The sequence below is a fragment of the Anarrhichthys ocellatus genome, unplaced genomic scaffold (genome assembly GCF_004355925.1).
Source record: "Anarrhichthys ocellatus isolate YVR2014 unplaced genomic scaffold, GSC_Weel_1.0 scaffold71, whole genome shotgun sequence".
Classification (NCBI taxonomy): Eukaryota; Metazoa; Chordata; class Actinopteri; order Perciformes; family Anarhichadidae; genus Anarrhichthys; species Anarrhichthys ocellatus.
Window position 1 is genome coordinate 436,516 of NW_022280101.1, and position 10,313 is coordinate 446,828.

Consider the following 10,313-nt stretch of genomic DNA (forward strand, 5'->3'; position numbering starts at 1 on the left):
GAAGGAGTCATGTGAGTGGTAACATAGACCGCTAGGAAGCAAGGCTGCATCTGAAGAGTCAGAAGGATTGGAGATGTCACTGCTGACCTGTGACCTCTGACCTGTGTTGTGGGAGCTAAGTATTCAGATCCTTCAGTGAAGTAAAAGTGCTGTAGTGTGAAAATACTCCATAAAGAGCAAAAGTCCTGCATTCAAAACATTACCTGAGCAGCAAAAAATATATATATTTAAAGTATGAACAGTAAAATGACTCATTGTTCAGTACGAGTAGTAAAGAGGTTATCTAAAGGGACTCTGGTGCTCAAACACTTCCACTTCTGTCCACAGGGACCAGAATCTACTCCAAATGAAAGCTCCTTGTAGCTTTAAATAGAAGTAGCAATAGAATGTGGAAGTACTCTTTTACAAGTCATGCATTAAACATCTTACAAGTACATAAGTATTGGAATAAAAAAAATGTACTTAAAAGTACTTATGGAGTGTCCAATTTCAGAATATGAATTACTGGATTATAATTAATGATGCATTAATATGTACATCACTTTAATGTTGCAGCTGGTAAAGGTGGAGCTCACTTAAATAACTTTACTTACATATTTTACTTACTGATATTAAGCTATGAAGTAACTCATTGCTGAATTTATCACACAACTCAATGAAAACCATTTCCCTGATAAAGATACGAGTGAAAGCTGCAGAACAGCTACTAAAGCGACTTTGTGGTGTGATGGTGATCTCAACAGCTGTTTCAAAGGTTTCATGTGGCATCAAGTGACTTTAACAGCAACTGAAGTATTGTTAAAAAATAACATCAGTATCCGACACATCTGAACAATTGAATTTATTAAATAAAAAAAAGAAAATCACCATAAATCGTCTACATCGTACATAAGTCAAATGATTGCTGCTATTTGCCATTTTGTGAAGGAATAACATCCTGATTCATGTAAGTATATCTATATACTGTAGTTCTTTTATCATTGAAGCGTATGAGGGGAGAAATGAAGATGTTTAACAGCACGACACCACAGATTTTCACATTTAAACTTTGTAGCCGAGACCATGACTGATCCAAACTGCTTTGTAACTTTGACCGCACCTCACACATCCAATCAGCCATTATTATCGTGATATCACGGACACAAAACGCAAAAGTCACAGAAAATGCTCAAAGCTCTGTAAGTAAATTGGTTTAATTAAATCAAATGACAGGATTTAATTCACAGAACTTAGCCGGGACAAACAAAACACTACAGATATATTATATATAAAAAAACAAAACAAGAATTAACAAAATACTATGACAAAATAAAAAAAAGGACGGACACAATCCTGGCTATTCTTTTCTTGGGCTCTCTTTGCAGTAATACAGAGCATCAACAATATGTGTACTATGAAATCTGTAGAAGTATTATTCTCTCCGTCGAGTGTTTCCGCCTTTAGAGTACAGTAAACTGGGCTTGATGAGCTCTCGTCCTCGGTATCAGGCTCCCCCTGGACGAAGAGGCAGAAACGTGTGAAGTGGTGGAAAGTGGGGATGGAGGGGTCGTCAAATGTTTGCAGCTCCAACATCATGGCCGGTCAGTTTGGGGCAAAGTTTGGTGGAGGTGGGTGCAGTTTTCCCCAGTCACCTCCCCCCACCAGCACCACTCTGCCTGTATTAAGTCTGTACAGCAAGTCAGGAGGATCGGCTTAGAAACCCATGCCGCCCATGCCGCCCATGCCTCCCATGCCTCCCATGCCACCGCCTCCTGGCATCTCCTTCTCCTCCTTGGGGATCTCCGTGACCACGGCCTCGGCGGTGGCGAGCAGGGAGGCGACTCCTGCAGCGTCCATCAGGGCCGTCCTCACCACCTGTGGAGGGAGGAGGAGACGCGTTACGGCATTGCAGGGAACATTTGGCAAAAGATGCAGTCAAGTTTGGGTAAAACTAATTATTGTCCTCATAGATTAATTTCTTAGAATCCACGTTGACGTCTTATAAAGTCTCGCTTTGTTGCGCCAACAGCCAAAAACCCAAATGATATAAAACTGAGCAAAGCAGCAATTCCTCAAATCTGAGAAGATTTCATGTCAAAACCAAGTCGGGTAATTTAATTTAAAAGAGCCAAATATACATTTGAGGACTTTACAGTCTGTACATCACACCCTCGTTCCTCAGAGCCTCTTCACCACTAGGTGGCAGCATTGATCCGCTTTAGACCTCTGATCGAGCTTAATTCAGCTGCACGTTTAAGGGGACATTAGTAACTTCTTATTGTGTAACTTCCACCACGAGTGAGCGCTGTACCTTGGTGGGGTCGATGATGCCCTTCTCCACCATGTTGACGTACTCTCCCAGCATGGCGTCGTAGCCGACCTCAGCCGATCCCTGCAGGATCTTCTCCACCACGAGCGCACCCTCCACGCCGGCATTCTTAGCGATGGTCATGGCGGGAATACGGAGCGCCCGCCTGATGATCTCGACACCTGTTTGGAAACAAAAGAATGTTATAAAGATGAAAATCTGTTATTTTAAACATACAATCTGAAATGATATTGAAATAAAGTACAGTAAATGTACTTTATCTCGAGTTTTTAGCAGAAATACTGCTCCTGCTATCTGTACGCTAGTAGTTTACAGTGTTGTACTTCAGATTTATAAAAGAAATATGACTACATACTTTTGTTTTATTACATCTGAGCCCGTGTTTGCGTGTTGTACTAACCGATCTTCTGGTCAGCGTTGATCGTTTTGATGGTATCGAGTGATGGGATGCAGCGCAGCAGAGCGCAGCCTCCGCCTGGTACGATTCCCTCCTCCACAGCGGCCCGCGTGGCGTTCAGGGCATCGGTCACGCGGTCCTTCTTCTCATTCACCTCCACATCACTTGTTCCTCCGATCTGAAACGGAGAGCACCGCAACTTAAGTTTTTCTAGATCTAAACTAGGGCGTGAAGCAGTTGGGACCGTCTGCGATGTTCAGTTAGAGACGCACCTTGAGCACAGCCACTCCGTCAGACAGCTTGGCCAGCCTCTCGTTGAGTTTCTCCTTCTCGTAGTCGCTGGTGGTGCTCTCCAGCTGCTCCACGATCTCGACCACGCGCCGCTCGATGTCGGTCGGGTTGCCGCCTCCCTTCAGCAGCAAGGTGTCGTCTTTGGTGATCTGCACCTCGCCGATCTTACCGAAGTCGTGAGCCTGGATGTCTTCAAGAGCCAGACCCACAGCCTCGTCTCCAAACACCTGGAGGGAGAGCAACATGTAAAATATGTCTGCAGGTCCTCTGTGACATTTAAACATCAAAACTAATTTAACTTGAGGATCAGTCAATTGCACAGCCATTTATTACATTTAAAGGAATACCACAATGTAGAAATACTCCGTTACTAGTAAAAGTCCTGCATTCAGAATTGTATTTAAGTAAAAGAACCAAAGTATTACCAACAGTAAAAGTACTCATTGTGCAGAATGGCCCATTTCAGAATATATATGATACTATTTAACTATAAATATTGATGCACGTGATCATCACTTTAATGTTGCAGCCTCTAAAGCTGGAGCTTAATTTAACTTATTTATAAACTTTAGTTAATCTGCTGAGGAGCTTTTGATATTACTCCCAGGGATCAATAAAGTGCATTTCAATCTATAACATTATACTTTCTTTGTTATACTTGGTTACTTTCCACCATTGTGATTTAGATCAGATTTTCTCAGTGACTTGAGTGGAAGGTGGACTCACTGTTCCCCCAGTGGCGGCGGCCATGTCCCTCAGCTGATTCTTCCTGTTGTCTCCGAAGCCGGGAGCTTTAACAGCCACCACCTGAAGCCCCACCTTCAGCCTGAAAATAAAGTTGTTGAATATTTACGACTTTAAGTTCATTTATTTTTTCAGTACAGACAAAAATACGAACAAACATGAATCCCTTAACTAAAGACAAATAAAATGTTTAAATGGAGGAATAAATTAAGAAAGAATTTGCATGAAAGAAAGGGATCACTTCCTGTTACGACAACATAGAGATACAATACACTTTCCATACACTTGTCACTACTAATATAAAACATTTACTGACTTCAGTAAACCAGTCCCTTATTAGACGAGCTCGATAATGTCTTTCACCCCCTCGTTAACACCAGCTACCCAGTGTGATGCAAGTCAGAATCCAAGCTGGCGCACTACAGAGGACAACTTACAGAGCATCACCAGTAAATACAGTTATACAGCTTAAACTCCTCCAGACACTCGATGACTTAAAATCAGTGATGAGCTTTGTTTAAGCCCCGCCCACCTCCTGTTTCTTGCATTTCAAACAATGTTTTCTTTAAAACCTAGAATGTAATAGAGCACTTAAAATCATCATTTTAAGAGACATGTCTCATTTTCTCTTTTGTATATTTACAATCGATTGCTCTTTAATTCCTTTCTTCACCGATGGATGAATATGTAGAATACCTTATTTATAATCACCGCTAGCTGCAGCTTTGCATACAGCCTCAGTAATGCATCCCCACTGCCTTCATCCTAGATGTACCTGTTGAGCACCAAGGTGCTGAGCGCCTCTCCGTCCACATCCTCGGCCACAATAACCAGCGGTTTGCGGTTCTGGTTGGCGATCTCCAGCGCCGGCACGATGCTCTGGACGGTGGAGATCTTCTTCTCACTCAGCAGCAGGTAGGCGTCCTGGAACTCACACTTCTGACCTGGAAACAGAGACCGTAGAGTTGAGCATTTTTATTTCTTCATAGGCAAACAGGAAGTGTTCAGACAGATGACGTTACAGCAGCCAGTAGGAACACAGTTACCTTTGGCTGTGTTGATGAAGTAAGGGGAGATGTAACCCCGGTCGAACTTCATACCCTCAATGACCTCCAGCTCATCGTGCAGAGTCTTCCCGTCCTGAGATGTAAAGCACGCATTGATTAAGTCTCTCCAGACTAATACAGCAATCATTGGAGCAGTAAACACAGGGCTGGACATAAAGCTCTTTCAGGCACACACCATATTGTAGCTGAATGGAACCTCCGTACATTCGCTGTTAGCTCCTTTATGAGCAGGACAGTGGTAGAGACAATGTGACTAACTGAGCAGCATGCATGAGAATGAATTACAACATAACAGACCTACGTGTCTGATGAAGTTGTTCTAAATGTTGCTATGCTGTTAGCTCCGTTATTTAGCCAAACGGCTGACGTTAAGCAACGTTAGATTTCGTCTTCTGTTGTTCACAGTGTAGCATTATGCTGCGTGTGACGTTATGATACCAACCTTGACAGTGATGACTCCATTGCGGCCAACTTTCTTCATGGCGTTGGAAATGATGGTGCCGATCTCCACGTCTCCGTTGGCTGAGATCGTAGCAACCTTGAAGACAAAAAGACATTATTTAAGACGAATTCAAGATAAAAATAGTGAAACTACTCCACCACAAGTCAGTCCTGCATTAAAAACCCTACGTAATGTTCCCCATCAGTGTTTTATTGTTATATATGATGACTTTGGATTAACATTACTGCTGCATTAACGTGCATGTTGGATTGCACTCGAGTAGCCGCTCATGTTTACCTGTGCGATCTCCTCGGGGGTCGTCACCGGTCTGGAGAGATTTTTCAGCTCGTTGATGACGGTTTCCACGGCCATCATGACTCCGCGGCGGATCTCCACGGGGTTGGCTCCCTTGCTGATGGTGTCGAAGCCCTCCTTGGCGATGGCACGGGCCAGCACCGTGGCGGTGGTGGTGCCGTCGCCGGCCTCCTCGTTGGTGTTGTTGGCCACGTCCTGCACCAGCTTGGCGCCGATGTTCTGGTACCTGTCCTTCAGGTCGATGCTCTTGGCCACCGTCACGCCGTCCTTGGTGACTTTGGGGCTGCCCCAGCTCTGCTCGATGATGACGTTGCGACCCTGGAGTAGAGACAGGAAGTGGTGTGAAGTAACAGGGCCTCTAGCATCGGGGTCAAGGTAACTCGCATCAAGTACATGTCAGTAATAGCCAAATCAAATGTTACCTTGGGGCCCATGGTGACAGCCACGGCATCGGCCAGCAAGTCCACTCCCTGCAGCATGAGGGCACGAGCCTCGGCGCCGAACTTGACGTCCTTAGCGTAGCCTCGTGTGAGGTGAGGAGCCAGCGCCCTGCACACGGGCCTCACCTGCTTCATGACTGAGGGCAAACGAAACATCTCTACGGGAAGAAAAAGACAGAAGGGAAAGTTATGAAACACTTCAGAGACATGATCACTGCGATGAAACACAGATTACATCTGCAAAGGTATTGTGCAGTCACAAGAATGTTATTAACGATGACAAGAGATTTAGTGTGGAGCAAAAAGTACAACTAAACAGTGGTGGAAGGTGAGAAATAGATTTACTCAAGTACTGTATTAAAAAGGTACTTAAGTGTTTCCATTTCCAGCTACTTTATACTTCTACTCCACTATATTATCTGCATGTCTTCATGTAATGCTTGTTGTGAATGTGTGGCAGTAATGGGCGTGTTGGAAATGTTCGAATATGTCTTGCTGTTTCTTTAACTTTTTTTTAATATCTGTATCCATCCATCTATATACATGATTCTGAAAACAGTTATTCTGCAAAAAAAAAAAAAAAAAAAAAAATAGTACTTTTACTTTTTGTACTTCAAGTATATTTTGGTGCCAATGCTTCTGCACTTTTACTTAAAATCAAAATAATAATAAAAGCATGCATTTAACTTATATAATTATTTCTGCACTGTTGTATTGTAACTTGTATTTAAGAAGGAGATCCGAGTACTTCTTCCATCTACTGCCTTGAATAATTATTCTCCAAATCCCCCCCCATACACACACCCCCACACACAAGATGTCACAGGAGGAGAGATTAAGTGGTACAAAGGTTAACTGAGCCCCTAGTGGACACTAGTGGTATCACGTCCCACCAGTGAATGAATGAATGAACCTCCACTTGTGCGAGATGGTCAAACAGTTTCAAATCTCTTAGTCACCTTCTACAAAAAGGGCCAATTATTACCAAAATAAAACGTCACTGCAAAGCTCGTGTCTGCAGGGAAAAGATAAGATTTCACACCAGCACATTAGATTTATCACAAATGTATGACTTAGACGGTTTTAATGAATATTATGTTTCCCCCCAATCCCAATAGGACTGTATTTAAATAAAAACGTCTTTTAATCTAGAAGGATTTTTTAAATTTGAGCTTTGTCTAATATCAAAACAAATTGGTTAAATGTAAATATTCTTTTGATTAAGAATCGCATGTGTCAATATTTAAAAAGATAAACATCTTGTGGCCGTGACCCAACCCGCCCTCCGCAAAAACTATCACCGTTGGCTTCAATCAGGGGTGGAAGAAGTATTCAGATACTTAAGTAAAAGTACTAGTACCACAGTATAAAAATACTCTGTTACAAGTATAGGTACTGCATCAAAAACATGCTTAAGTAAAAGTATTATCAGCAACAATTACTGAAAATATGAAAAATAACAGAAGCCATTGTGCAGTAAAATGTTCCCTTGTCAGTGTTTTGATGTCATATATGATTAATATGTATGTTGCATTTTAACTCCTTTATATTCTGTTGGTTAGTTTGATCCAAGAGGCTTTTTAAAGAGTTTATTTATATTAACAAGCAGGAGGATTTTCTCAACATAAAGGAACACTTAATCCTGTTAGTTTATCAAGAAACAATCAAAATCCACACATGTAGAGACACGGAAGGGGATGAACACTTTAAATGTAGTGCGAGTAAAAAGTACATTCACATCCGAGATTTAAGTATAATGTTACATTAAAAAGGAAGTATTCAAGTAAAGCACAAGTAATGTTACTCAAGTACAATAATTGAGTAACTACTGGCTTTAACGTCTAGCTATCAAATCACCTGTTTTCTACTTTACATTTTTAATTTATACATCGATAAAAGAAGAATCCTGTTAGTATGTATAAAGGCCTTGATCGTGGCTGGATTACGAAAGGTATCCCCCACAAACCAGTTCCTGGTTAACCCCCCCACGTGTGCTCTTCAGGTCGTGCGTCACAAGGTCATATTGTAATAAAAAGAAGCATGTGCGGAACTGGAACCATCGTCCCTCTCTGACTTACGCCTCACCATCGGACTGACGGAAACCGTATCTATTGCTCAACATTTGCATCAACTGTCGTAAAACACGTATATTAATAATAAGACACGTCCTGCATTTACCAGTCAAGTTGTGCACAATCATCATGGTGGAGTATGACTTTAAAAATGAAATGTTTCGTCATGCCAGACACGAGACATTCCCGATTAAATTACATTAAATAGCATGTACTAGTAGCCACGTTATCTTTGTAAAGACTTAAGAGAAATGTCAGCACTTACTTGCGAGTTGAAAAGCTTTGTAGCTGCAATGAGGTGCACGTCTGTGAGACCAAGTGGTACAACGAGCGGAGATAAAAAGGACAAGCCGTGTGGCGCAAATTAGCTCCTCAGACAGGAACTGCACATGGCCTATCACATCCGGGTCGTTTACTGGCGGGGCCCCGGACCATGAATAACGCCCCATAACGCCAAACGTTTTTCTTTCATTTAAAAAAAATAAAATAAAACCTTTGTTGAAGTTAGTTGTAAAAGTACGACCTCTAAGATGTCGTAGAGTATAAGTAAAAAAGTTACCTAAAATGAAAATCCTCAACTAAAATACACGATTTTATAATTCGAATGTGATTTGTTAATGCTCGTTCCGGGGCTGGTGCTTCTAGAATTTTCTCGCGTTGCCATTGGAGGAAAAAAATAGAGGTCAAAGTTGACATTGTGCAACATTGCTCCGACTTGGAATGTATAAATTAAGAGATAAACACTGTAAATACAATACTAATGACAGTTTTATAACATGGTTTAATCTCATAAAATAACATGTGTGAATGAAAACGTGTTTGTGCGGTTTAGGAGTTCTAGAATTTTCTATAACTGGGCAGCCAAGTTTACGGCATGTAGTGCGCATGCGCTGATTATTTCACGTGGAGACGTTCCTCCTTCAGTGTGTCAGATTAAGAACCGGGTTGCAGTAGCTTCACGTCGACTCTCAGACTTCTCACACATCCAGAAATGGTAAGAGACCCTTTTATTTAATGTCGGTACAACGACATGTCGGTATTTATAATTAGAATAAAAGTAATACATAAACAGGGTGACGCAGGCTGCGTATAGCTGCTAAGTTATCGTTAGCAGTTAACATCGATGCACAAGGTCACGCCGCTAATAAGCCGAGTGAGAAGGGACTACATGCGACACACAGCCATGTTTATCTTCATCACACGCTGCAGACACTGTCGGAGGAGAAGACAGACGAGCTTTAACGTTAAACGTGTGCAGCTGCAGCTACATGTGGATGAATGAAGCGTCTTGTTTGCGCGGACGGACACGCATTCACACTAGTGTGGCGCTGTTATCTCTTTAAAACTGTCTTATTACACGTAAATCACATTTATGTCATATTTCACTATGCATGCCCTTTGGTCGGTGGAAAATCTGAATTGCATGGCCCGTTTAAACCATTTCCGGATTCTGTTACGTAGACAATGACCTCACGACCTATCTACGCATTCAACGTAATGCAGTCTTTATTATCCAGCAAGCAGTGCAAATTAATTTAGAGAATAATATACAGACTGACATATAGAGTAAATAGACTGTGGAATAAACACGGTATGAACAGCAGAACACGTGCTGCAGTTATAGTAGGCCGTGCAGGTACAAGTAAAACACGGTGTAGGTGTGTAAGGAATGCTTATAGTACATTATATACCGAATAGACAGCTGGATGTAGGTTATCTATAGGGTGTATTCACTATAGATCTGATATGCACAGTATAGATAATGAAATAAATATAAATACTTTATAAATCAGGTTAAAATCAGAGTGGAATCCTCTTAACATAACTGCAGACATCGCCTTTTAAAGCAACTTATTTGTGCTATGACAAACTATTAGATTTGCAAAAAAGATCCTGATTTCATTCCAGTGATTCTGTTGGGAAATTCTGACTCTTAATAGATCTAAATACAGCTAGAAATATAAAGTATGACTAGAATAGGGGAGTATTGTATGACAAGAGAATAGCACCAATAGTTTCTATCTAGCTAAAACTGTCCTGTAATAAATACTACTCTTTAAAAATAAAAATAACTGATTCAACCTCATGGCTGCAGTTTTTCGACAATCATTACTATAAATGGGGCGGACACAATATCAAACAATCGGAAGATCAGCCAGAACATGTGAGGTTAATCATCACCGTCTTGTGCAACGAGCCCCCCCCCCCCCCCCCCCCCCCCCCCCCCCCCCCCCCCC

General features: G+C 41.8%; 2 protein-coding genes across 4 annotated transcripts in view; one reads left to right on the plus strand and one right to left on the minus strand.

The window, feature by feature from the left end:
- Positions 1-822: 822 nt before the first annotated feature.
- Positions 823-8,466, minus strand: hspd1 (heat shock 60 protein 1). 2 transcript variants are annotated; one of them, XM_031873381.1, is made up of 11 exons: positions 8,342-8,466; positions 5,987-6,162; positions 5,547-5,882; positions 5,250-5,345; positions 4,787-4,880; positions 4,516-4,684; positions 3,723-3,822; positions 2,978-3,223; positions 2,709-2,883; positions 2,291-2,469; positions 1,693-1,854 (listed from the first exon to the last, which is right to left on the minus strand). In XM_031873381.1, the coding sequence occupies exons 2-11, from the start codon at positions 6,158-6,160 to the stop codon at positions 1,693-1,695; spliced, it is 1,731 nt and encodes a 576-aa protein (XP_031729241.1). In that variant the 5' UTR covers positions 6,161-6,162; positions 8,342-8,466. The 2 variants fall into 2 exon arrangements, with proteins under 2 accessions (XP_031729242.1, XP_031729241.1); XM_031873382.1 differs by lacking the exon at positions 8,342-8,466 and having other exon boundaries at positions 823-1,854; positions 5,987-6,160.
- A 505-nt stretch (positions 8,467-8,971) lies between these two features.
- Positions 8,972-10,313, plus strand: part of LOC116397681 (MOB-like protein phocein) — an 8,227-nt gene continuing 6,885 nt past the window's right edge. For both annotated transcript variants that reach the window (XM_031873333.1, XM_031873332.1), the window contains exon 1: positions 8,972-9,070. In XM_031873333.1, coding sequence (XP_031729193.1) covers positions 9,068-9,070 — 3 coding nt within the window. In that variant the 5' untranslated portion in view covers positions 8,972-9,067. The remainder of the gene's footprint in view (positions 9,071-10,313) is intronic.

Excerpts from the sequence above, each read along its gene's own strand:
- hspd1 (XM_031873382.1), bottom strand. The coding sequence starts at position 6,160 with ATGTTTCGTTTGCCCTCAGTCATGAAGCAGGTGAGGCCCGTGTGCAGG. Across the intron at positions 3,823-4,515 it reads AGCACCTTGGTGCTCAACAG|GCTGAAGGTGGGGCTTCAGG; the intron begins GTACATCTAGGA and ends CTTTATTTTCAG. Across the intron at positions 2,470-2,708 it reads CAACGCTGACCAGAAGATCG|GTGTCGAGATCATCAGGCGG; the intron begins GTTAGTACAACA and ends GTTTCCAAACAG.